General features: G+C 39.9%; 1 protein-coding gene across 1 annotated transcript in view; it reads left to right on the top strand.

Moving 5' to 3' along the window:
- Positions 1–21,876, top strand: part of LOC117508767 (tyrosine-protein kinase receptor UFO) — a 111,410-nt gene that overhangs the window by 15,810 nt on the left and 73,724 nt on the right. The window contains exons 2-4 of the mRNA XM_034168597.1: positions 9,042–9,252; positions 9,654–9,754; positions 11,622–11,804. Coding sequence (XP_034024488.1) covers positions 9,042–9,252; positions 9,654–9,754; positions 11,622–11,804 — 495 coding nt within the window. The remainder of the gene's footprint in view (positions 1–9,041; positions 9,253–9,653; positions 9,755–11,621; positions 11,805–21,876) is intronic.

Below are 21,876 nucleotides of genomic sequence, written 5' to 3'. Positions count from 1 at the left end.
CTGTTGCTTTCTTGGCGTAAAGCACTGTTTACCATATCAATGGACAACAAAATGCATAGACCATGTTGTATATATTGTTCAAAATGTGCATTTGTGTTTATTGTTTGAACCTTTTTGTTGTACAGTCTTTCACACAAGACCTCAAATTACCTTTATAAAGTGTCAAAACAGTTGTTTACTATAGTTGTTGTGTGTTTTGAATAAATGTTTGTGGAAAATTATTTTTTGCTTTATTTTTTCCTTGCCTATTTTTGATTGTAAACCTTTATTACACTTATAAAACACTACTATGGCATATATATTCTGAAAGCACAGGTTGTCCTGAAAAAAGAGAAATAAAACTTGATTGTGGGATGCAGGGAGACCTGTTAACAGCAATAATAAAACATTTATGCCAGGCGAGTGAACTGTCCAAAAAATGCCTTCGGACCCCAGAGGGTTAAACCAAAGCACATAAAGGATAAAGTACAGTTGTATGAAACATGAAAAAGAATTCTGCAAAATAACTTAATTTACAAAAAAAAAAGCACTTTAATTACAGGTCAAAAGATTCAAAATCTTGAGTGTGTGAATAAAAAAACATCAAATTGTATCACAAAATTAAACAATGAAAGAGGTTAATACATAATACCACTCTATTAAAGTAATATGGAATAGGCTCATGGCAAAGACAGATGCAATTACACACATTCTGTGTAAACATGATTGTTGACAGTAATAGTAAATCAAGAAGAAAAGCTGTCATTTTGCTTCATTATAACTGCAGCTGTGCATTATGACCACAGTGACATGTCAAGTAAGCAATTGTTCTTTAGAAAGAGGACCTTAAACTTCAACACTTAAGCTGGAGCTGTCTGGGTTCACATATTTGGTTAAACCACAAACATTTACGTAAACCAAAGCCAAGTTTTGTGATGTCTGTTAAAAATCACTCAGTTCTTAATTTCAACTGCTTAGTTCAAAGACACAATCATGAAAAAAACATCTTCATACTCAAACTTTAAACATCCGCAGCAAACGTTTCACTGACATTCATGGCATAGTGTCAAAATCAGTACGAACTTACAAAGTTGGCACTTTGAAGTGGGCAGTTGTCAAACTATGTACAAACTGAACATTGTGTACTGCTGACAATGTAGGTCTGCTTAAAAGTGTGCACTGCTACCGAAGTCTCATTTCAATTTAGATGTTTGATCTTTGAGGGACTGGACCTTGTTGGAAAGCTTTGAAGCATTCAGTTCCAAAAAAACAGTTTAGGAATACCTCAAAGATATACCTCTGCTGCCTGGGAAAAATGAGATTCCATGCATAGGTCAGGCCAAGAGGGAACAAGTCCTGGCAATACCTCCAAATCCTGTGATGACTTCCAGGCCCAGAATAACAGTCCCAAGGCCCACTGAGCTGCTACTTGTAGAACCATTGGTCCTTATGGTCCCTGTAATTGGGACTATGACCTGCTAATGTTAATTTTAAGTCTCTTCCAAGTTGAACTTGTGATCATTGTCAAACTATTAATAAGGAATATTGTACGTGCCTGACAAACTAAGCAAAACAAGTTCAGGTTAACACAATTTTTGTAATGCTGCAAAACACAGAGAGAAAATGCAAACACACAGAAAGGACCCAGTTTGGTGGTGGGGGGGGAACCCCACAATTTTCTTGCTGTGAGGCAAGAAAATGCTAACCGCTATTCCACCGTGCCGCCCTGTGTGGGGTTGGCAGTGGCGGAAGCCACTCATGATGACTCTGGAGACATTTTTGAGTTCTGTGGCTGTGGTTTTGGAACAGAGAAGTTTTTTTTGAAAATTAAAAATGTGAAATTTAAGCTCACGTTTGCCAAAAAGCACATGGGAGGCGAGATTTGATCTATTTTCATGTATAAAAATCCTTCTATTTATACCCATATTCACAACCCCAAATCAGAAAAAAATGGAACAGTATGGGGGGGTTCATTCTGAATATAGAGATTAAGGCATCACTCTTACAGCGAGTTAATGAAGGATACATTATTGTCATTATAACAATATGTTAGTGAATGAAGGAATGAATTTATTCGGCACAGACTCAACAATAACAAAAAACTCATATATATATATATATATATATATATATATATATATATATATATATATATATATATATATATATATATATATATATATATATATATATATATTAGGGATGTAAATTGTACAACAACTCACGATTCAATTCGATTCCAATTCTTGGGGTGATGATTTGATGCAGAATCGATTTTTGATTCAAAGAGCTCTGAGAAATAGTTATATTATATTATGGGTGAGATATGCTCTCTCCTTCTAGTCCCTGTCAGTACTCTAGCTGCAGCATTTTGAATTAACTGAAGGCTTTTCAGGGAACTTTTAGGACAACCTGATAATAATGAATTACAATAGTCCAGCCTAGAGGAAATAAATGCATGAATTAGTTTTTCAGCATCACTCTGAGACAAGACCTTTCTAATTTTAGAGATATTGCGCAAATGCAAAAAAGCAGTCCTACATATTTGTTTAATATGCGCATTGAATGACATATCCTGATCAAAAATGACTCCAAGAGACACCATTTCCTCTCCAACTTACGGGTTATCTGCATTAAGCTGCGAGTTTGTGAGTTATACCACGGAGTCAGGCACTTCTGATTTAAGGCTCTCTTTTTCAGAGGAGGTACAGCATCCAAAGTTGTCTTCAATGAGGATGTAAAACTATTGACGAGATACTCTATCTCACTCACAGAGTTTAGGTAGCTACTCTGCACTGTGTTGGTATATGGCATTAGAGAACATAAGAAGGAATCATATCCTTAAACCTAGTTACAGCACTTTCTGAAAGACTTCTAGTGTAATGAAACTTATTCCCCACTGCTGGGTAGTCCATCAGAGTAAATGTAAATGTTATTAAGAAATGATCAGACAGAATGGAGTTTTCAGGGAATACTGTTAAGTCTTCAATTTCCATACCATAAATCAGAACAAGATCTAAGATATGATTAAAGTGGTGGGTGGACTCATTTACATTTTGAGCAAAGCCAATTGAGTCTAATAATAGATTAAATGCAGTGTTGAGGCTGTCATTCTCAGCATCTTGTGGATGTTAAAATCGCCCACTATAATTATCTTATCTGAGCTAAGCACTAAGTCAGACAAAAGGTCTGAAAATTCACAGAAAAACTCACAGTAACGACCAGGTGGACGATAGATAATAACAAATAAAAATGGTTTTTGGGACTTCCAATTTGGATGGACAAGACTAAGAGTCAAGCTTTCAAATGAATTAAAGCTCTGTCTGGGTTTTGGATTAATTAATAAGCTAGAATGGAAGATTGCTGCTAATCCTCCACCTCGGCCTGTGCTACGAGCGTTCTGGCAGTTAGTGTGACTCGGGGGTGTTGACTCATTTAAACTAACATATTCATCCTGCTGTAACCAGGTTTCTGTAAGGCAGAATAAATCAATATGTTGATCAATTATTATATCATTTACTAACAGGGACTTAGAAGAGAGAGACCTAATGTTTAATAGACCACATTTAACTGTTTTAGTCTGTGGTGCAGTTGAAGGTGCTATATTATTTTTTCTTTTTGAATTTTTATGCTTAAATAGATTTTTACTGGTTATTGGTGGTCTGGCAGCAGGCACCGTCTCTACGGGGATGGGGTAATGAGGGGACGGCAGGGGGAGAGAAGCTGCAGAGAGGTGTGTAAGACTACAACTCTACTTCCTGGTCCCAACCCTGGATAGTCACCATTTGGAGGATTTAAGAAAACTGGCCAGATTTCTAGAAATGAGAGCTGCTCCATCCAAAGTGGGATGGATGCCGTCTCTCCTAACAAGACCAGGTTTTCCCCAGAAGCGTTGCCAATTATCTATGAAGCCCACCTCATTTTTTGGACATCACTCAGACAGCCAGCAATTCAAGGAGAACATGCGGCTAAACATGTTACTCTCGGTCCGATTGGGGAGGGGCCCAGAGAAAACTACAGAGTCCGACATTGTTTTTGCAAAGTTACACACCGATTCAATGTTAATTTTAGTGACCTCCGATTGGTGTAACCGGGTGTCATTACTGCCAACGTGAATTACAATCTTACCAAATTTACACTTAGCCTTAGCCAGCAGTTTCAAATTTCCTTCAATGTCGCCTGCTCTGGCCCCCGGAAGACAACTGACTATGGTTGCTGGTGTCACTAACTTCACATTTCTCAAAACAGAGTCGCCAATAACCAGAGTTTGATCCTCGGCGGGTGTGTCGCTGAGTGGGGAAAAACGGTTAGAAATGTGAACTGGTTGGCGGTGTACACGGGGCTTCTGTTTAGGGCTACGCTTCCTCCTCACAGTCACCCAGTCGGCCTGCTTTCCCGGCTGCTCGGGATCTGCTGGAAGGGAACTAACGGCGGCTAAGCTACCGTGGTCCGCACCAACTACAGGGGCCTGGCTAGCTGTAGAATTTTCCATGGTGCGGAGCCGAGTCTCCAATTCGCCCAGCCTGGCCTCCAAAGCTACGAATAAGCTACACTTATTACAAGTACCATTACTGCTAAAGGAGGCCGAGGAATAACTAAACATTTCACACCCAGAGCAGAAAAGTGCGGGAGACACAGGAGAAGCCGCCATGCTAAATCGGCTAAGAGCTAGTAGCTGCGCTAAGCTAGCGGATTCCTAAAAACACACAAAGTGCTGCTTTTGATACTGTTGACCATAAAATTTTATTACAGAGATTAGAGCATGCCATAGGTATTAAAGGCACTGCGCTGCGGTGGTTTGAATCATATTTGTCTAATAGATTACAATTTGTTCATGTAAATGGGGAATCTTCTTCACAGACTAAAGTTAATTATGGAGTTCCACAAGGTTCTGTGCTAGGACCAATTTTATTCACTTTATACATGCTTCCCTTAGGCAGTATTATTAGACGGTATTGTTTAAATTTTCATTGTTACGCAGATGATACCCAGCTTTATCTATCCATGAAGCCAGAGGACACACACCAATTAGCTAAACTGCAGGATTGTCTTACAGACATAAAGACATGGATGACCTCTAATTTCCTGCTTTTAAACTCAGATAAAACTGAAGTTATTGTACTTGGCCCCACAAATCTTAGAAACATGGTGTCTAACCAGATCCTTACTCTGGATGGCATTACCCTGACCTCTAGTAATACTGTGAGAAATCTTGGAGTCATTTTTGATCAGGATATGTCATTCAAAGCGCATATTAAACAAATATGTAGGACTGCTTTTTTGCATTTACGCAATATCTCTAAAATTAGAAAGGTCTTGTCTCAGAGTGATGCTGAAAAACTAATTCATGCATTTATTTCCTCTAGGCTGGACTATTGTAATTCATTATTATCAGGTTGTCCTAAAAGTTCCCTAAAAAGCCTTCAGTTAATTCAAAATGCTGCAGCTAGAGTACTAATGGGGACTAGAAGGAGAGAGCATATCTCACCCATATTGGCCTCTCTTCATTGGCTTCCAGCCATCGCCCATCTTTGTACTCCTCATAGAAGCTGTGTGATGACGTGCGCAATGTGACTGTCTAATCGGATTGGTTCACCGTCACATGGTTTTCCAAAATCCAATCGGAGGGCAGATTTACCTCACGTGAAAAGCCAAAGATCGTTTTCAGGAGTGATATGTTACTAGTTGGACCGTTTGAATAGCCCCCTGGGTGCTCCAATGAGTACATACTATTCATCTCCATGCGCCCTGCGCCATTACGCACAGCAGTCAGTGAAGCAGATGGAGAGCCTCTGATGACAATCTCACGTGCTCAAACAAAGAGTGTGTAACTATCAGGATTGCTCCACTAGTTTGCATGTGAATGTTACTGGATAATTCTGTTGCTTTCTTGGCGTAAAGCACTGTTTACCATATCAATGGACAACAAAATGCATAGACCATGTTGTATATATTGTTCAAAATGTGCATTTGTGTTTATTGTTTGAACCTTTTTGTTGTACAGTCTTTCACACAAGACCTCAAATTACCTTTATAAAGTGTCAAAACAGTTGTTTACTATAGTTGTTGTGTGTTTTGAATAAATGTTTGTGGAAAATTATTTTTTGCTTTATTTTTTCCTTGCCTATTTTTGATTGTAAACCTTTATTACACTTATAAAACACTACTATGGCATATATATTCTGAAAGCACAGGTTGTCCTGAAAAAAGAGAAATAAAACTTGATTGTGGGATGCAGGGAGACCTGTTAACAGCAATAATAAAACATTTATGCCAGGCGAGTGAACTGTCCAAAAAATGCCTTCGGACCCCAGAGGGTTAAACCAAAGCACATAAAGGATAAAGTACAGTTGTATGAAACATGAAAAAGAATTCTGCAAAATAACTTAATTTACAAAAAAAAAAGCACTTTAATTACAGGTCAAAAGATTCAAAATCTTGAGTGTGTGAATAAAAAAACATCAAATTGTATCACAAAATTAAACAATGAAAGAGGTTAATACATAATACCACTCTATTAAAGTAATATGGAATAGGCTCATGGCAAAGACAGATGCAATTACACACATTCTGTGTAAACATGATTGTTGACAGTAATAGTAAATCAAGAAGAAAAGCTGTCATTTTGCTTCATTATAACTGCAGCTGTGCATTATGACCACAGTGACATGTCAAGTAAGCAATTGTTCTTTAGAAAGAGGACCTTAAACTTCAACACTTAAGCTGGAGCTGTCTGGGTTCACATATTTGGTTAAACCACAAACATTTACGTAAACCAAAGCCAAGTTTTGTGATGTCTGTTAAAAATCACTCAGTTCTTAATTTCAACTGCTTAGTTCAAAGACACAATCATGAAAAAAACATCTTCATACTCAAACTTTAAACATCCGCAGCAAACGTTTCACTGACATTCATGGCATAGTGTCAAAATCAGTACGAACTTACAAAGTTGGCACTTTGAAGTGGGCAGTTGTCAAACTATGTACAAACTGAACATTGTGTACTGCTGACAATGTAGGTCTGCTTAAAAGTGTGCACTGCTACCGAAGTCTCATTTCAATTTAGATGTTTGATCTTTGAGGGACTGGACCTTGTTGGAAAGCTTTGAAGCATTCAGTTCCAAAAAAACAGTTTAGGAATACCTCAAAGATATACCTCTGCTGCCTGGGAAAAATGAGATTCCATGCATAGGTCAGGCCAAGAGGGAACAAGTCCTGGCAATACCTCCAAATCCTGTGATGACTTCCAGGCCCAGAATAACAGTCCCAAGGCCCACTGAGCTGCTACTTGTAGAACCATTGGTCCTTATGGTCCCTGTAATTGGGACTATGACCTGCTAATGTTAATTTTAAGTCTCTTCCAAGTTGAACTTGTGATCATTGTCAAACTATTAATAAGGAATATTGTACGTGCCTGACAAACTAAGCAAAACAAGTTCAGGTTAACACAATTTTTGTAATGCTGCAAAACACAGAGAGAAAATGCAAACACACAGAAAGGACCCAGTTTGGTGGTGGGGGGGGGAACCCCACAATTTTCTTGCTGTGAGGCAAGAAAATGCTAACCGCTATTCCACCGTGCCGCCCTGTGTGGGGTTGGCAGTGGCGGAAGCCACTCATGATGACTCTGGAGACATTTTTGAGTTCTGTGGCTGTGGTTTTGGAACAGAGAAGTTTTTTTTGAAAATTAAAAATGTGAAATTTAAGCTCACGTTTGCCAAAAAGCACATGGGAGACGAGATTTGATCTATTTTCATGTATAAAAATCCTTCTATTTATACCCATATTCACAACCCCAAATCAGAAAAAAATGGAACAGTATGGGGGGGTTCATTCTGAATATAGAGATTAAGGCATCACTCTTACAGCGAGTTAATGAAGGATACATTATTGTCATTATAACAATATGTTAGTGAATGAAGGAATGAATTTATTCGGCACAGACTCAACAATAACAAAAAACTCATATATATATATATATATATATATATATATATATATATATATATATATATATATATATATATATATATATATATATATATTAGGGATGTAAATTGTACAACAACTCACGATTCAATTCGATTCCAATTCTTGGGGTGATGATTTGATGCAGAATCGATTTTTGATTCAAAGAGCTCTGAGAAATAGTTATATTACTTAAAAAATGATTATGTTTAAGAAAATGCAGCTTTACAAGGTTAATCAAGTGATTCTAGATGTAAATTTACTTATCTGCTTTGCTCGTTCAGAGTTGGCTGGCAGTTTAGCGAAGCGCTGGTCAGTAGTCAGCAGATACCGCTGCTCCCGTCTTTTAGCTCCGGGTGATGGCGTAGCATGTTGGCTTGCGGATTTGAAGTGTTTCCGAAGTACTTGACTTTCATTTTGCAGATTCTGCACACTGCATAAGTCATGTCAAGCTCCTTCTTACAAACAAATAATAAAATCCAAAATGCGCCCAAACATTTGCCTTCAGCAACGACGGTGCTGGCTGAATTAGCTCTTCGTCCGCCATGCTAAGCTACAGCCACTGAACTCTGCAGCTCACGAGTGTTTGAAGAAACACGCCGGACCCCCCCCCTCGCGGGGACGCTGTAGTTTAGAAGCCGTTGCCTGACAAACAGTACACGCAGTGAGTAAGCAAGATTATGTTTAAAAAATACTTTTAAAAATTGATTCTTGGACATTTTGGATCGATTCAGAATCGTAATAAATAAGAATCGCGATTCGGACGTGAATCGATTTTTTCCTACATATATATATATATATATATATATATATATATATATATATATATATATATATATATATATATATATATAAAATTTGATATTATCAGGACATATATTCCAAATGTTTACACCTTTAACAGGAATGCAATGTACTGTAGTGTCAATTGTGTCAGGTAGGCAGCTCTAAAACATTAAGTGACTATGCCTCAAGGAGACTAGTGAGGGAAGCCACCAAGACATCAAAAACAGCTGTATGTCTATTCAGTATTTTTATAAAATCAGTTGAAACACCTCAGACTAAAACTGAGTGTTGTACTCTCCCTGATCACAGATTTAGAATTTGAGCGGAGTCCCTCCACAGTCGTCTCTTCGCTGGGTAAGCCCGTGGACATGCACTGCACCCTGAAGGGTAAAGGTGGTGAGGAGGAGGACCCCCCTGATGTGCTGTGGCTGAAGGACAGTGTGCCACTTCTCCATGCAGACACCAACCAGATGCAAGTCCCCATTGGCAGCAACAGCTGGAGGATCGTGAGCACGCTCAGGTTGGCCTGACCATTGGTCCGTTTTTGCTTGTTAGCGAGTTGAGCTGGATGATGAGGGTGATCAGATTTGTGGGCGTGGTCAGGCAGCCACACCTACAATCATCAATCATCTGCTGTGATTGTATTCACATCCTGTTCCTCCTCCAGTCACATCACCTGGATTAACTGCTGCATTACATCAACTTTTGCATCTAACAGTTCAGCACTTTGGAATTAAGCCTGGAATCTTTAAAATAATGTGTAAAAATCCCAGTGCAGCTTCATGCATTTAATCCCTGTGTGATTGGATAGACATAAGAATCATCATTAATGTCTATGCACCATTCTGATTTTTTTTTTTTTTTTTTATTGCTTGATGTTTATAAAACTTCTCAAACCACAAACTTGTGTCCACTGAACAGGATTGACAGTGTCCAGGTTCCTGACATGGGCTCGTATCGCTGCGCTGTTCTGTCACAAAGTAACCAGACTGTATCTGAGGAGGGAAGCATTCAGCTGGAGGGTGAGTTCTCCAGCCCAGGACTAACCAGTGGCGGCGCCAGGAAATTTTTGTTGGGGGGGGCTGAGGGGGAGCTGGGGTAAAAGTTGGAAGGGCTCCACAAAATGTCATTGAAATGAACAATATATAGTAAATTGCTTTATAAATACCAAGGTATATGTTTTAGTCACCCGTGCTCCTCTAAAATGTGGTATCAATGCACACACACAGATCACTTAGAATGATTACAAGTTCAGTAAACTTGCACATAGGTATAAATAAAGATAAGTGAAGTTTGAGTGGCCATAATAAATATTTAGGAAACCTAATTTTTTGGAGTATGGAGTTAAATTTGTCTCATTAATAAATGGCGTCTCACTAATTTAGAAGATCTTCACTTAGCCTGGAAAAAGAGTCTGTTGCTCTATAAAAAAAGCCCTCCGTAAAGCTAGGACATCTTTCTACTCATCACTAATTGAAGAAAATAAGAACAACCCCAGGTTTCTTTTCAGCACTGTAGCCAGGCTGACAAAGAGTCAGAGCTCTATTGAGCTGAATATTCCATTAACTTTAACTAGTAATGACTTCATGACTTTCTTTGCTAACAAAATTTTAACTATTAGAGAAAAAATTACTCATAACCATCCCAAAGACGTATCGTTATCTTTGGCTGCTTTCAGTGATGCCGATATTTGGTTCGACTCTTTCTCTCCGATTGTTCTGTCTGAGTTATTTTCATTAGTTACTTCATCCAAACCATCAACATGTTTATTAGACCCCATTCCTACCAGGCTGCTCAAGGAAGCCCTACCATTATTTAATGCTTCGATCTTAAATATGATCAATCTATCTTTGTTAGTTGGCTATGTACCACAGGCTTTTAAGGTGGCAGTAATTAAACCATTACTTAAAAAGCCATCACTTGACCCAGCTATCTTAGCTAATTATAGGCCAATCTCCAACCTTCCTTTTCTCTCAAAAATTCTTGAAAGGGTAGTTGTAAAACAGCTAACTGATCATCTGCAGAGGAATGGTCTATTTGAAGAGTTTCAGTCAGGTTTTAGAATTCATCATAGTACAGGTGACCCTGAACCATCCCTTAGTTATGCTGCTGTAGACGTAGACTGCTGGGGGGTTCCCATGATGCACTGTTTCTTTCTCTTTTTGCTCTGTATGCACCACTCTGCATTTAATCATTAGTGATCGATCTCTGCTCCCCTCCACAGCATGTCTTTTTCCTGGTTCTCTCCCTCAGCCCCAACCAGTCCCAGCAGAAGACTGCCCCTCCCTGAGCCTGGTTCTGCTGGAGGTTTCTTCCTGTTAAAAGGGAGTTTTTCCTTCCCACTGTAGCCAAGTGCTTGCTCACAGGGGGTCGTTTTGACCGTTGGGGTTTTACATGATTATTGTATGGCCTTGCCTTACAATATAAAGCGCCTTGGGGCAACTGTTTGTTGTGATTTGGCACTATATAAAAAATTTGATTAATTGATTGATTGATTGAAATGCACAGAGGGTGATTTACAAATATCCTTTGATTTGTACACGTGTGTGGGTTTTTACAAATAAATGTTTATTTGCAAAACTGAAAATTCTGTTTGTGAAGGGTGATTCAGCATTGGTGGATCACCGAACACACACATTCATCACTTTGCTCAGTTACGCAATATTGAGACATTCTGAGCGCAAAACTGAAGTTGAGATCCACAAATATGTCAGTTGTTATTCACATTATTAGCAGAATTATTGGGGGGGCGGGGGGGCTTGGCTCATTATTGGGTGGGCGTAAGCCCCCCCTTGGCGCCGCCACTGGGACTAACACAGTAAACTACAGTATTCCTGCCTGCTTTATTTGGGTGCAGGAAAGATCCTGATTCAGGTCTATGTCTTTCAGGCCTCCCTCACTTCTCTGTGGAGCCCGTGCACATGTCTGTGGTGGCTAATGTCTCGCTGAGCCTGCACTGTGTGGCCCATGGGCCTCCCGAACCAGTCACAGTGATCTGGCTGCAGGACGGCGTTCCTCTCAACACCCTGACGGACCCAGTGGCCATGTCACCCTCCATGCTGAACCTCACAGGTATCACATTTCACTCTGGATTCACTCGGCACCACATGTGGACGTCTTCATTAAGGTCGATTTAACACACGGCCTCAATCAGCTGCTTTCCTCCAACACCTCCTGGTAATCTGGCTTTAATAAATCAGTCAAGAGCAATGTGTGGTCCCTTACACTGCTAGAGGAAAGATGATGGCAAAAACATTTGTTTTACAGGGGTCAAGTACTGAAAAAATCTATTTGGTCATTTTTAAAGAGACTAAATGTCCTCAGAGTGGTCCACAATTCACTACTGGTGAACTTAGAAAATGAATAATAAAAAAAAATAAATAAATAAAATATAATGTAATGCTAAAATACCTTTGGAGCATTGTCTTTTTACAATTTGCAGTGGTTTAATTAATTATTAAGATCCTATTGTCTTGCGTACAATTTGTACATGTTCAATAAAGCACCTCTATCAATCAGTCAATCAAAAACAATATTTATGTTTTAAGAGCAGGAAGTTGTGCAAAACAAGGAATATTTGTAGAAAGTTAACTTTGAGTTAGCGGAAGTTAGCATGCATGCTAAGGTCTGCAAAATGTCTTGTAAATGACTCCAGAGGTGTTATTAGGTTTCAAAAACAGCGTTTTCAATTTTAGAAGTGTTTATTTCTCGTTAGCTTTTACATAATACAAGCTTCATGTAGACGGAGGCACAAACCGAAAAATTTTCTTTTTTAATATTTCTAACATAACAGCTGAAAGGTTTTAGCCATTCTCATGCTCCACCAAAGCATTTACTCCAAAAAAGAGTCTGAAGGACCTAAATGACATGGTGAGATGCCAACGAGCTTTACTCGTCATGTCCGCGACATATACATATTACGAACGAAGCGTCGCGCAGAGGTGCGAAGCTCGCTCTATGGTAGATGAAGGTACAAACTGGAAATGGCACAAAAAATCTGTCCAGTGGGGAAAAAGCCACAAACCAGAAATGACATGGTGAGATGCTGATGAGCATCGCTCATTCATGTCCGCGACATATACGTATTATATCAGAAACATGTATATAAACACACAAAATGAAGCTGATGTCATGGTGCAGCTCTACTCTGATTGGCCTGTTACAGCCGAGGGTATTTTAACATTGCCTTATATTTGATATTTCATTCATAACTTGGAAAAAATAACAGATATACATGCATAGTCAAGGAATGTGTCTATTTTTCAGATTTCAAATCAAAATCTTTGATCATTTTTGTGTGTGTTTGGGGGGAAAGGGGTGAAGTTAGAATCTAGAGTGCCTGCATACTGAAAGTTGCAACATTCAATGTTCCAGTTTGTTTGCTTGTTAGATTGACCGGTGTTGCAGACCGAACAGTCCCCCCTAAAAATCGGTCCACCCTGCCTTCACTGCGCATGTATCATTTCAGAGCTCAGCAGCATTATTTTTGAGCGTCAGTTCACTGATTATCGCCTCATTTCTGCTTCAAACTGCACTCCAGTCATCATCTATCTCAGCGACAGATATCTGAAGCTTTTGTACAACAATCATTTCCACATAAATTCAGCATTATTTCATAATAAAAGATGGTGGACCGATCAGAGCGCCACAGTAGCAACCCCAGTGTGGTGGGATGGAACAATGCAGGTGAAGTGTCTTGTTCATGGCCACAAACAGGTCACATAACATGACTGGGTGCTGAACCAAGGACTATGCATTGGTAACCCAACTGCTGTGTGGTACACCAGCCTGATCTAAATAAGATTCCAGGGTACAAACTGGAGTAGCTCAGAATACACCCAAGGTACAAAATAGGCTTTCCTACTTAAACCCCAGATGTAGTCTGGGAAGTGGGTTCTAAACTCTGGGGTACACTTCCTTTCTATTGAAAGACACAGGCAGATAAATAGATGTTTAAAAATGGTTTGTTTTACAGTAGCATGCATCACCCCTGTGTCTATGGCATATTTGTAGTCAGAAACGTTTTTGATATGTTGCCACCCTTATTATGTTTGGAATACATGCAGTATTTCAATTTAATTTCTTTAGATTTATCCGCGCGCAGCACAGTGGCTTAGTGGTTATAGCACTGTTGCCTCACAGCAACAAGGTCATGGGATTGATTCTTACCTGTGACCTTTCTGTGTGGAGTTTGCATGTTCTCCCCATATTTGTGTGGGTTCCCTCCGGGTGCGCTGATTTCCTCCCAAAGACATACAGGTTAGGTGAGCAGGAAACTTAATTTTCCGTAGGTGTGTGTGTGAATGTGTTTGTTTGTTTATATTTGGCCCTGGCATCCTATCCAGGGTGTACCCCGCCTCACGCCCTTAATTGGAGTAAGCGGTTGAAGATGATTGAGTGAGATTTATCCGCTTGAAAAACTTCACAAAACTTTCTTTTCCAACCCTGCTGTCATTGAATTTATTTACAGTCATAAATGACTACAAAGTGCTGTCTTGATTTGGAGACCAGTTTAGGATGTGTCGTGTGGTTTTGGGCAAAGAAAATGCAGGAGGAGAGAAAATGACACGGCACGCAGAGGGGATAATGAGACAAAAGAGAAAAGGAGGAAGCTGCCTGAATACAAACCACAGCTGTCTGCCAGAGAGCTGGATGTGTAGAGTCCAGAAGTAGGAGGACAGGCAGAGCCGGCTGAGTCACACAGGAGGAGGACAAGGCAGCAGTGGTTTGTCCACTTGACTCATCAAAGGAGGCGGACAAGTGTGGACCTGGACTAGTGTGACGATAACTTAGACTCACGTCTCTGGAATGGACAGCTGTGCCAAATCACGGCCAACATAGACAATCTTTCAGTAAGGCCATAAAGGGAAAACGTAAGAAGTCCATGCCAACAAAATGAATCAAGGCTAAGATCGTTCCCTCTCTCCCTCATCTCCCCATATTTGAGGTGAACTGTGTTTTTCATAAACAATGACTGTGAAGTCTCCAAACCACATATCAGCAGACACAGCTCTATACTGAAGGCACCTGCACATCATGCCTGTTTGGGGTTTTTTTTGCCCTCAGAGTCCTAATGATGTTGTCCTGCATCTTAGTCAACATTTCATCATATTTCTATTAGTAGGTCAGAAAGCTGATATTGTTCGGAACATTTTGATATGCAACACGTGGGCATTATACTAAAAGGAACTACCTTAAAAGGGGATTTTCTAAGGTATGGTAAATTCAAGAAAATATTCTATAAAAATCCATAAATATAATCTCCTTGGATGATATGAATGATAAGACACTTCACCACCGTGGTTTCCTTGTTTGTATGCTCAGGATCCATGTTCTGATGTATTGACCTAAATCTGACGATATTGCTTCAAACTGAGTTAAATATTATTCAATATGGAAGCATTTAAAGACGCAAATGTTCAAAAAGTAACCAACGTTGAATTTGATTGAACTCTGAGGGCGATGTACTGACACAGAGTGGCAGTGTGTGTGTGTGTGTGTGTGTGTGTGTGTGTGTGTGTGTGTGTGTGTGTGTGTGTGTGTGTGTGTGTGTGTGTGTGTGTGTGTGTGTGTGTGTGTGTGTGTGTGTGTGTGTGTGTGTATACAGCTGTGCGGCACGCAGCAACAGTGTATGCTGCTTTGTTCAGCACATTGGTGGGGCTGGCTGATGAAAATAAAAGTTTTCAAAGCGTCTCACGGTGTAAGTGTCACTGCTAGTTTCCATCTGGCACAGTTGTCATTTTCACACCCAACAATTCCATGATTTAAAAAGTAAATATAGTTGTGCGTATTTATGTGTCCATAGACATGTTGGTCTTAAAATGAACTGTGGTCAGTTTTTCTGCTGTTTATACTGTGCAATATTCAAATATGTCTTACTTCATGACATTAGTAAATGTTTGTATTTTTTTTTAAGAAATAAAAGCAAACAGAAGTGGTAAAAATACAAACCTCACTGGTTCATTGCTTCACCTCAGGTACCTTTGGTGGTGGCTCCTGTAAGTGGCCTGCTTGCACACATTGACTGTGTGCACAGACCTGTTTCCTAATGAGCAAACATTTGGCTTTATGCCTCCATCTAAATAGCAGTGTGTCAGGTTCCAGCACATGATTAATTAAGAGAATAAATAAAACCCCTTTATCTCCTGCACCCATCATTGTGCCATGTGAATAACAAAGTGGAGTTGAACTAAGAAGAAGAAGTAAGTCCCATATTGGCCAAGGTGCCCATCAGGCCTTGAGGCTTGGCTCATCTCCTAAACCCATAATGTGAAGCAGATAAGAGTCTGAAACTCCCCCTGGGCGGGGTGTCAGTCCATCCCATGTTACATCTCCAGCCAAGGCTGGTACCTATTTACAGCTGGGTTGACTGAGACACTGCAGATGAAGTGTCTTGCCCAAAAAGACGTAGCTTTCAACCGTACCCCAGTTAATATATTGCTAGTCCAACTTCTGTCCCACAGAACAACCAGGAGTAAAGTTGTGTTGGACATGCACCAAATTCATACAACAGTCTTCCTCCTTCAGCTTTCACCATCTGAGCCTTGGATCAGCTCTCACTCTCTTCCTCTTCTTCATCTGAAAAGTCAATCCTCAAACCACCATCTGATACTGTCCAGCTACAATGTCTCCAATGTCTTTTAGGTTGCATCTGCTACGAAGAGTGTACTCCACCAGTCGTTCATCCTTGGGTACACTCTCCACCACCTCATCTAACTCACTCCAGAAAGCTTCTTTCTCCTTTACAGTGCTAATATGCTATAATAGCTCAAATAACTGCCTTGATGTTTGTTTTTGTTGTAGACACAATGGTTGTGGAAAAACATTTTATGTTTGTTTTTTTTCTTCTTCTTCTTCTTTTTTAGGACCAAAATAAATTTCACAAATTAAAAACTTTGCCAGTGTCCAGTATATGGATGTAATTGTTGAAGGTTTGTGGGGGCGGAGAGATAGAGATTTTAATTGTTCAGGGTTGTCATGTATTGTTTCCCAGATGGCCTTGTGTCGCTAGCATATTATTAGCTAAACACAAATGTGTTGAGGGCAGAGATTCCAAACGTCTCTCCATATATCTGAACTTTTATAACAAAATAAATGTTTGCTTTTTTGTATTGTTTACATATGTTAAATTGGTAAATAAAGTATAGTCACTGCTAGCGCTTTCTTCTGCTAACTGTAAGCTAATGTCAAATCCGCTGTGCAGGTTGTTGGCAGCAGGTCAGACTACTGGTGAGGTTTTTTTTTATATATAAAGATATAAAATGATAACTTTATAAGGAGTGTACTTCAAGAGGCAGACTCGTTCAAATGCCAGAAGTTTTATCTTTTGACGTGCGATGCTGCCAGAGCTGAACATCATCATTATCTTGATTTTTTTTTTTTTTTTTTTTTTTTTTTTGGAATAACATGTTCTAATACTTTCTGATGTCAGTGTACATCAGCCAAAAAGCATTCTCCTCATTCTCAGCTGACTTAACTAATCATCAGTAGGCTACTGAGGTGTTTTGAGCTCAGCAGCTCTTCTAAATGACCGATTATGACATTTCAGATGGTCAGGCCATGTCGTTTTGTGGTTTCCTGACGGAGAAGGAAGCAGACAGAGGAGAGTGTGGCGCAATATCGATATGGCCTGACGAGGAGTTCACTGGCGGTGTTCATTCCTCCTCCTCCCTCCCTCTTTTTACTATCACCCTCTTAACCCCTCACCTCACCCAGGGATCGTACCCTCTGCTCACAGCACAATGGCAGCATGGTGCGGTCGGCGCGGACCAACACAGTGCCAGGCTGTGTGTCGGCCTCACTTTGTGGCTGGGTGGTGAATGTTGCGATGTTAGATAACAGAGATGGGACTTGAATGCCACATGATTCAGTGTGTTTGTGTGAGCCCGCAGTGACTCACTGAGGACTCATTTTCTGCTGAATGTCACTGTGACTCAGTGGGTTTTGTCCCCTCACATGAGCCCCTGAAAGCAGGACCTCAGCCTTTGACACGTGGTCATTAAGAAGCCCCGCGTCTCGGTTCTCACTACTGTACTGCAAAAAATACAAAACAAAAACCCTTCCTCAACCTTTTTTACAGAACCAGATGAAGTGACTTGATTCATTTTATTCTTTGTTAAATGCTGGAGGGGAAAGGACACAGTAGGAATGTGCCACATGTCAAAAACCATGACAGATTATGGTAGTTAGAAATTTTTCTCTGTAAACAAGCAAAAAAACAAAACAAAAAAAAAAACAAGAATTTTATCCGCTTTTAAATAATGAAAAACATGTTTGTACGGTCATTTACCAGACCAGTTCGTGGGACTAGGTTTATGGGTTCGTGACAGGGGTATGAAAATGGACCGCTTTTCATAACGGGGGCATGAATTCATTTTGTGACGTGGGCACGAAATGTGGGGGGAAGGGGGGGTTGTGGTTAACATTTGGGGAGGGTAGACACTAACACACTAACAGTGCAGCAGCTAAGAGAATATTTAGTGCAAAATCGTGCAAATTGTGATACAAGCACCAAAGTTGGCACAAATACTCCTTAAATATTACTCTTTTGAAAAAACGAATGGCCACTTGATTTTTCAATAGGCGGCCAGGTAGGGTTCAATTGAAGAATTACACAGGGGTCAAAATTAAAAATGCTCAAATAATTTTGAAAACTATACCACATTATTTGTCTGATCGTAAAGATTCCAAAAAGGTATAGTTTGGACTATCTGTGACCGAATGATCAGGAGTTATGGGGTAAAAACTGCAAAAATGGTGACAATGGTCAGTGTCAGTTTGTACAGGAGTCAAAAGTTAAAGTTGCTCCAATTTAGGTAAAAAATGATGCAAATTATTAGTTGAGTTATCAGGGTTTTAAAAAGGAATAGTTTGGACCATGTATCATGCTTTGTTATCATGTTACAGGGTAAGTTATGTCACATGTCATAGAATCCAATGGACGTTGACCTTGTTTTACCTTTACTTTGGAGACCAAACATTCAACACATCAAAACTATTCCATTTATTAATCCTATTAGCTCAAACAATAATTTGCATCACTTTTTACCAAAATTGAAGGAACTTTAACTTTTGACTGAAAACTGAAACTAACCTTTATCACCATTTTTGCTGTTTTTACCCCATAACCCCTGATCATTCGGGCATAGATAGTCCAAACTATACCTTTTTGGAATCTTTATGATCAGACAAATAATGTGGTATAGTTTTCAAAATGATTTGAGCATTTTTAATTTTGACCCCTGTGTAATTCTTCAATTGACCCCTACCTGGCCGCCTATTGAAACTCAAGTGGCCAGTCTGTTTTTTCAAAAGAGTAACATCTAAGAAGTATTTGTACCAACTCTGGTGCTTGTATCACCATTTGCACAATTGTTTCAGTTATCTGCTGCACTATTCACCTGGGGTAGCCTGTTAATGTGTGCGCCGTGCACATGCTCTTTGAAGCTCATTGCAACAGCGATAAATATTTTTATGTATGGCCACATGATGACAGCAAGGAGACACACGCGTCACAGTGGACAGTTGTTAGTTCATGTCCGTCCAAACACAGTACGTGTTCTCCAGCTATGACGTCCAGACCCACAGATCTCCACAGCCGCTCCTGTTAGTGGCCACACACCCTTTTTGGCTGACACCTGCTGTGACAGGGTTCGATGGGTTTGCACAGCGCACACTCTGTCTTTCAGCAACTGGTGTGCACAAATAGTTGTAGCAATAAGTGTACGAGGCATTAGAGGCAGCTGCGATTTTACACGTAATACAATTGCTGCTTCATGCCAATTCGACCAAATTTGTCTGAAGGGGCCCTTACAGTGGCGGCACCAAGGGGGGGCTTGGGGGGGCTTAAGCTCCCCGATAATGAGCCATGCCCCCCTCAGCCCCCCTAATAATTCTGCCAATAAAGTGAATAGCGACTGACATATTTGTGGATCTCAACTGCAGTTTTGCACTCAGAATGTGTCAGTATTGCGTAACTGAGCAAAGTGATGAATGTGTGTGTTCAGTGATCCACCATTGCTGAATCACCCTTCACCAATAGAATTTTCAGTTTTGCAAATAAACATTTATTTGAAAAAAAACCACACACAAGTTACAAATCAGAAATTTGTGTTTGTGGATCACAAAGCACGTGTACAAATCAAAGGATATTTGTAAATCACCCTCTGTGCATTTGCAAGTATTAATGAGACAAATTTACTCCATACTACAAAAATTTAGTTTTCCTAAATATTTATTATGGGTACTCTTAAAACTTCACTTATCTTTATAATTTTATTACTGGTAAATTTTAGAATTGATTTAGATGAGATATACTTATTATCTCACAGGAATATATCACAATTATCTGGGAACTACTTTTTGCGCAGGAATTCATTAAGCATGTCGGCCGCAGCTGTGCACTAACCAGGCCCGGCGCCAGAAAAAAATATTAAGGGGGCGATGAGTTTATCACAGGGGGCGGGGTCGCCCCCCCCCCCCCCCCCCAAAAAAAGTGCACACCGGAGGGTACGTGCCTCTGAGCGTGCATAATGAATTGGGTGCGTGCCTAGAAAGCTCGTGTATTTAGGCTACACCGTTGTAAGAGACTGACTAAGAGTAAAGAGTGATGACAGTATTTTTTTTTAATTATTATTTGAACGTATAGACCCTCGGTCAAGTGATCTCCTGCATACCACAAAACCAAACCAACAACTGATCTGAGAAACGACACGAGACAGTAGATTAACCCCACAAACAGCCCTCCATCACAAGCACAAACACAGCGCAATTGGGCATGACAGTCACACAACGGGTCAAATATAAACCTTTCATGTAGAGACACAGTGGTCCCTCGTTTATCGCGGGAGTTACATTCTAAAAATAGCCAGCAATAGGCAAAATCCACGAAGTAGACCGTTATTTTTTACAATTATTATAGACATTTTAAGGCTGTAAAACCCCTCACTACACACTTTATACACTTTTCTCAAACAGCCATTAACATTTTCTCACTTTTCTCTCGTGTGTAAACACTCTCAAAGTTCAAACCTTAGTAGAAAAATAAGACCAACCTGTTTTCAGGCCCAAACATTTGTTTGAGAAATAAAAATAATTATAATGGCTTTTAGAACTAACAAATTTAATTTTAACGATCAACCTACAAGGTTGGGCACATAAGAAATTATTAATAGTGACTGACCAGTATTTCACAGTTCCTCTGATTGTGTCTCTTTGTCCTGGCGCCGCTCCGCTGAAGTCCTCGCTGCAGGTGTCTTTTTCCGAGTGAAGAACACAGTTATGGGTAGTTGTTGGTGCTCTTTTTTCTTCTGGGCGAGAAGATTCTTATAAACAGACACACAGAACACAATGCGCGTACTCTCCCTTCGCAGTGCCGCAACAGGTGTCCTGTCATCTCAAAAGTACACCGGCCTGCTTGATGAGGACGCAGAGCACAAAAAAAAAAAAAAAAAAAAAAACATGCAAAATTGGACTAAAAAAAATCTGTGAAACTGCGAGGCGCTATATTTTCCAGTATTTCTTTTTCTTTCTTTTTTATTTTTATTTTTGATAACTCTCACATCCGAGGGGGCGAGGTTGATGACATGAGGGGGCGTCACCCCCAAACGCCCCCTCATGGTGCCGGGTCCGGTACTAACAAAGAATATACAGAAACTGTATATTGTTGTTCGGCAAAATCCTCGGTGTTAAATTGGCAATAAATCTTTGATATAGACGATTTGTGTAAGGTTGATTACATGGATTGTCTTGAGCACCATTTCAATGAATTCAATTTGTATACCTATGTGCAAGTTTACTGAACTTGCAATCATTCTAAGTGATGTGCGTGTGTGCACTGATACCACATTTTAGAGGAGAACGGGTGACTAAAACATATACTTTGGTATTTATAAAGCAATTTACTATATATTGTTCATTTTGACAACATTTTGTGGAGCCCCTCCAACTTTTACCCCAGTCACCCCACAGCCCCCCCAACAAAAATTTCCTGGCGCCGCCACTGGGCCCTTAATATGTGGTTTGGAGGTTCCATATAGCTTGAAATGAGCTTTTTTTTTTTTTTTGTCAGTTTCTTCCATTTTCAAAGCCTCGACCACTGGTGCCTGAAATGATGTTGAATGTTCTGTTCTTTTTGTATTTGTGT

The sequence above is a fragment of the Thalassophryne amazonica genome, chromosome 4 (genome assembly GCF_902500255.1).
Source record: "Thalassophryne amazonica chromosome 4, fThaAma1.1, whole genome shotgun sequence".
NCBI lineage: Eukaryota > Metazoa > Chordata > Actinopteri > Batrachoidiformes > Batrachoididae > Thalassophryne > Thalassophryne amazonica.
The sequence above is the reverse complement of the archived record's forward strand: the minus strand, read 5'-3'. Positions and strand labels throughout refer to the sequence as shown.